The sequence below is a fragment of the Equus quagga genome, chromosome 11 (assembly GCF_021613505.1).
Source record: "Equus quagga isolate Etosha38 chromosome 11, UCLA_HA_Equagga_1.0, whole genome shotgun sequence".
In the NCBI taxonomy this organism is placed as follows: Eukaryota; Metazoa; Chordata; class Mammalia; order Perissodactyla; family Equidae; genus Equus; species Equus quagga.
The window spans coordinates 109071401-109077270 of record NC_060277.1 but is presented as its reverse complement, the minus strand read 5'-3'; the positions used below and the strand labels follow the sequence as shown (position 1 = coordinate 109077270).

Below are 5870 nucleotides of genomic sequence, written 5' to 3'. Positions count from 1 at the left end.
AGCCGGCTCGCCATGGCACTCCAGCCAGGATGCTGCCAAGCGTGCTCCGTGCCAGGGCGGAGGCTGCGCCTGGGGATTGGGGGAAGGGGGTGGGGACCCTCTGGGCTGGCGCCTGCCAAGGGTCCTGGAGCCCCTTGCCTGCCCTTTGGAGGGCCTAAAACTTCCCAGGAGAGGAATGACTAGCTCTGCTGGGTGGTAGGCGATGTGGGGGAGGGTGCCGGATCTGTCCCCCTCGGGGGCCCTCGGGCAGCACAATAGCCCCTGGGGCTGCCACTCTCTGGCTTAAGTGGTTGCCCGGGCAACAGCTGGGGCCAGCTTCCACCAATCCATGGCAGAGGCTTGGTGGGGGGAGGGAAGCCGGCTGGGAAGGGGGGTGCTCTCCCCTTGCTGGATCCTATATAAGGAGGAGAGGTGTGAGCGGAGTGGTCTGGGCTTCGCTGTCCTTCCAGCAGACTCGGAGGTGGGGCACAAAGATGCTTAGGCTGGGCTATGCCAAGCCTGGGTCCTGGGGCAGCTTCTGGGCCATCCTGACCTTGGTGGGCCTGGCCACTCGTGCAGGTGAGTGGGCAGTGGGCAGGGTGAGGAGCAGGGAGGAGGGGCAGGGCCTTCCAGCCCCAGCTACACATGGCTGGCAGGAGGCAGTGTCCAGCTGGCCAGGACAGACTTGACTGGATCAAACCGCTCATGGACACTTCTCCCCGGAGGGAGAAGGGCAGCCTGCCTTGGACAGGAGGGGGGTTGGGCCGGCAGGCAGGGGTCTTCATGACAAGAACACCCTTTCACTGTCCATTGTCCTAGGCAGCTGGACCCAGGCAGAAGCCGAATGGGGTGCCATCAGCATTCAGGTCCTTCAAAGTGACAGCTTGGGGAGGCGGGGCTGAGAAAGTGACCACCTGCTCCTCTCGCCCTCCCTTTCTCCCTCTGTCTCCCTCTCTTACACATGCAGATGCTCTGTTCTTGTGTGAGTCTTCTCTCCAAAAGTCCACACGTGCCACAGGCGTGCATGTGTGCATGCATACGTGCATGTATGTGTGTGCATGCATGCGTGTGTGCATGCGTGTGCATGCATGTCAGATATCCCCTTGCCTCCCTCTGTGAGGTTCCTTACACCGTTCTCAGCTTGCGGAAGCTGATGGTAGCATTGTCTGTCACTGAGTTTTCTGTAACTGAGTGCATGTCCCCATCTGACCCTCACGGCGTCCCTGGAAACATGGCAGAAGGACCCAGCCTGGCCAGCCTGGAAGGGGATGCCTACCTCGACATACAGTGACTGCAAGAGTCCCATTCCAGCACCAGGTGTACTTTCTCTGGTCCCCTCAGGCTGCCGGAGGAGTGTGGACTTCTGTCTCACAGATCGGGACTCAGGGGGGCAGCTGGGTCTGGAAACAGCTTCCCTTCCATGCCTGCAGCTTCGGCTCATGCTCCACCCCTCTCTCCTGCCACTCAGTGCTCCAGTCCCCTACTCCTCCCCCTGCTCCCAGCACACCAAGCTCATCCTCTTCAGCCTTTGCAGGGCTGGTTCTCTGCCTGGATGCTCGTTCTCCGGCTGGTTCCTTGTCACTTCTTCAGGGAACCTGTTCCTGGTTCCTGCACCTAAAGTAGCCTCCACCCCCATTACTGTCACTTCCCTGATTTAGCACAATCTGAAACGACAGTGCTTATTTGTGTACTGCACGTGTCCTTTCAGGAGCATCAGGACCCGGCTTGTTTTGTTCACTGCCATATTCTGAGCTCCTGAGAGAGTGTCTGGCAGGCAGTAGATGCTCAATAAATATTAGTGAAGGCACCACTTCTGACAACTCCTCCAGGGGGTTAGGTAGACGATTCTTCAGGAAGTGAGCAGTGGGGACCAAGAAGTTCCTCAACCGTCAGCCTGGGGATCTGGCATCATGCAGACCAGTTCTAGGCATCGTGTTCCACGCTGGTTCATGACTTCTCCCTGCCAGGAATCCACCCCCTTCCAGGACCATCCTCTCACGGTCCGCTCAGGGTCAGGTTCACAACCTTCCCCATTGGGACATGCTTGTGTGCACACACACTCATCCACATACTTCATGGGCACAAACAGGTGCGCACACAGCCTCCCCAGGCCCTCCTGCCCTCTGCCCACACCCAAGCACACCCGTCTCCAGCTGGTCCCTCTGTGCCCCTAGATTGCGGCCCTGAGCCTGGGTGTCTTTTCAAGCTGTGCTGTGTTCCTGCTGCAGCCCAGAAAGCTGACGTTGGCGGGGAGGCAGCGGGCACCTCCATCAACCACTCCCAGATGCTGCTCCAACGCTTGCAGGAGCTGCTGAGGCAGGGCAATGCCAGCGACGTGGTTCTGCGGGTGCAGGCTGCAGGCACCGACGAGGTCCGAGTCTTCCACGCCCACCGCCTGCTGCTGGGACTGCACAGCGAGCTGTTCCGGGAGCTGCTGAGTAACCAGAGCGAGGTGGTGCTGGTGGAGCCCCGGGACTGCGCCGCCGTCTTTGACAAGTTCATCAGGTGGGGAGGGGAGAGGCTGGTGGGGGGGGAGCTTCATCTCTTCCCAAACCCCTGGCTCCTCCACTCCCAAGGTCAGGGAAGCCCTGGCCCCTTAGAGGGCCTGATGTCCATTCTCCGAAGGTCATTAGGATGCTGGTACCACCACCTCCTTCATCCCTTCTCCCACCGTCCTCTGGCAAAAATGCAGCACGACTCCCCTGCCCTTGCCTATAAGCTCTGCGTGGTTGGAGGTCAGTTACCAAATGCTCTCAGAGCTGTTTCCAAATGGCGGCCAGGAGAGCTTTCAAAAACCAGATTCCTGGATTGTCAATTTCAGGTTTGGGGTTGGGCCCAGCAGTTGTTTTTCATTTTAAAGCCTCCACGTGATTTTGATGTCTGTCCTGGTTTTGAACCACAGAGCTAGGGAGCTAAAAAAGTTAGCTAGCCCACCCAGCCCCCCTTCCTGCCAATGCACTGCACAGGGGGCACCATTCACACTGTAGTCTGAGAAAGTAATCCTGTTTTAATGGCTTAGACAAGATGGCTGCAGAATTCCAGTCATCACTTCCAAGCTCCAAGCAACAGGAAGAGGGATAGAACAGAAGGGCAAAAGGGTCCCCCCCACCCCAGAGTTCTATTTAACCAGCCTTCCCCCAATCCCATATTGTGCCTCCACTCATATCTCACTGGCTAGATTTAGTCCCATGGCCACATCCGCAATCAGGGAGCCTTGAAAACATCTTTCATTCCCAGAGGCAAACATGGGGCCGCACCGCAGGAGAAAGGGGAGACACAGGTGTCAGGGCAGGTATCTGGCAGTTGCTGCCATTACCCCATTGAGCGTGTACCAGTAGGGACTGGCAGGAAGGGTGAGCAGGGGGACAGCAGAAGACAGAGGCAGAGAGGGAGCCAGCAAGAGTGATAAGGGATAATGAGAGGGGAAGACGGTGAGAAAGATGAGACAGCAAGATAAGGGGAGGGGAGAATGGGATCACCCTGCGTGGACCGCCTACTTTGTGGCAAGGACCGCTCATCCTCCTCCAGCTGTCACAATAACCCTGTTAGTCCCCGTTTCCTAGATGATTAGCTTAAGGTTCAGTGAAGGTGAGCGACTTGACCATTCTCATAGCAAGGAGGTGTAGGACATGGATCCGAACTCAGGCTGTAAATCCCACAACGGCAGGAGCTGCGTCTGTCTGGTTCCAGCACGCAGCTCGGCACCTCGTGGACGCTCAATAAATACATGCTATTTCCATGTCCCCGCGAGAACGGGACAGAAGAGGATGTGAAGTAGGATAGGCATGGGAGGGTCCTCGAGAGGAAAAGACAGGCAGCCTCGAGGCCGCTCCTCTCTTTGTGCCCCGACCACGAAGCTCTCCACCCAAGGCCAGGTGCCCTCTGGACACAGAAAGCGGCTCTGGGTGGGGTGTGGGAGGGGGGGTGTGGCGAGGCGGCTCCACCCTGACCCCGCCCCACCCTGCGCCTTTCCCTCAGGTACCTCTACTGCGGTGAGCTGACCGTGCTGCTGGCTCAGGCCATCCCCCTGCACAGGCTGGCCACCAAGTACGGCGTGGCGTCCCTGCAGCGGGGCGTGGCCGACTACATGCGCGCGCACCTGGCGGGCGGCGCGGGCCCGGCGGTGGGCTGGTACCACTATGCGGTGAGCACCGGCGACGAGGCCCTGCGCGAGAGCTGCCTGCAGTTCCTGGCCTGGAACCTGTCGGCCGTGGCGGGGAGCGCCGAGTGGGGCGCCGTGAGCCCCGAGCTGCTGGCGCAGCTCCTGCCGCGCTCGGACCTGGTGCTGCAGGACGAGCTGGAGCTGTTCCACGCGCTGGAGGCGTGGCTGGGCCGCGCGCGGCCGCCCCCCGCCGTGGCCGAGCGGGCGCTGCGCGCCATCCGCTACCCCATGATCCCGCCGGCGCAGCTGTTCCAGCTGCAGGCGCGCTCGGCCGCCCTAGCGCGCCACGGCGACGCGGTGGCCGACCTCCTGCTGCAGGCCTACCAGTTCCACGCCGCCTCGCCGCTGCACTACGCCAAGTTCTTCGACCTCAATGGCAGCGCCTTCCTGCCCCGCAACTACCTCGCGCCCGCCTGGGGCGCCCCGTGGGTCATCAACAACCCGGCCCGCGACGACCGCAGCACCAGCTTCCAGACGCAGCTGGGCCCGAGCGGCCACGACTCGGGTCGCCGGGTCACCTGGAATGTGCTCTTCTCGCCGCGCTGGCTGCCCGTCAGCCTGCGGCCCGTCTACGCGGACGCCGCGGGCACCGCGCTGCCCGCCGCGCGTCCCGAGGATGGCCGGCCGCGGCTCGTGGTCACGCCGGCCAGCAGCGGCGGCGACGCGGCGGGCGTGAGCTTCCAGAAGACGGTGCTGGTGGGGGCGCGCCAGCACGGCCGCCTGCTGGTGCGCCACGCCTACAGCTTCCACCAGAGCAGCGAGGAGGCGGGCGACTTCCTGGCGCACGCAGACCTGCAGCGGCGCAACTCCGAGTACCTGGTGGAGAACGCCCTGCACCTCCACCTCATCGTCAAGCCCGTCTACCACACCCTCATCCGGACCCCCAAGTAGACGACGGGGGCCGGGGCGGGGCGGGGGGGAGCTCGGACGCCTCCGGGCTGGGGAATAAAGGTGTGGCATAGATGGCCTGGGAGGAGCCCGTGGAGTAGAGGTGCCTACACTGGCCTCCAGGTTGGCCAGGCACTGGCGACGTCGGAGTTGGGTGGAGTCCAGGCGAGGGGCGCTAGACCAGATGTCTGCTTTCAGGACGCGATTTCGCGGCTGATTTGAAGGCAACGCTCTTGGTTGAATAAAGCGATGCTCGCAGAGACCGGGGGATGACTGAACCACCTAAGGAAGACCAGCCCAAGGACGGTTCCACAGGTCTAGGGGTTCCCCGTCTTTCATTAGGTTTTCTGCGAGGACCCCGACCCCGACGCAGAACAGGGCAGGGAAGAGTACCCAGTGGTCAGCGCTACCCCCCAGCCTGGGAAGCCCCTGGAATCCAGTACCAGGGGGTTCCTCACTTTGAAGCCGAGGGGCTTAGCTCTTAGCTGGGCAGTTTCTGAGCGCCAACTTCCAAGAGGTAACCACCTCATTTGGGTAGTGAGGCTTTCTGCCCTCTGGGCCACCCCGAGTCTCTGACCTCTGCTGTGGGTGGTGGGGGGGGCGGGGTCGTGGGCAGCGTGATGGGGCATGAATGGACCTTGCCAGCCCCACCCACCGTTCCTGGGGGCGGGGGCTCAGGGTCTAGAGAAAAACCCCTTCCTGCCGGGGTGTGTGGGTTCGTGCTGTGCAACCAGTGTGTGTAGGGGGGGAGTTGGGTTGAATCTTCACAGCCCCCCCCCCATATTCCAGACAAAGTCTAGTTTCCAACACAGCTGTCAAGACCCAAATGGGATTTTATTGT

At 61.4% G+C, this 5870-nt stretch overlaps 1 protein-coding gene across 1 annotated transcript; it reads left to right on the top strand.

The window, feature by feature from the left end:
- The first annotated feature begins 473 nt into the window (after positions 1–473).
- On the top strand, positions 474–5032 carry BTBD17 (BTB domain containing 17). Its single transcript, XM_046674562.1, has 3 exons — positions 474–558; positions 2208–2484; positions 3958–5032. The coding sequence occupies exons 1-3, from the start codon at positions 474–476 to the stop codon at positions 5030–5032; spliced, it is 1437 nt and encodes a 478-aa protein (XP_046530518.1).
- Positions 5033–5870: the final 838 nt, after the last annotated feature.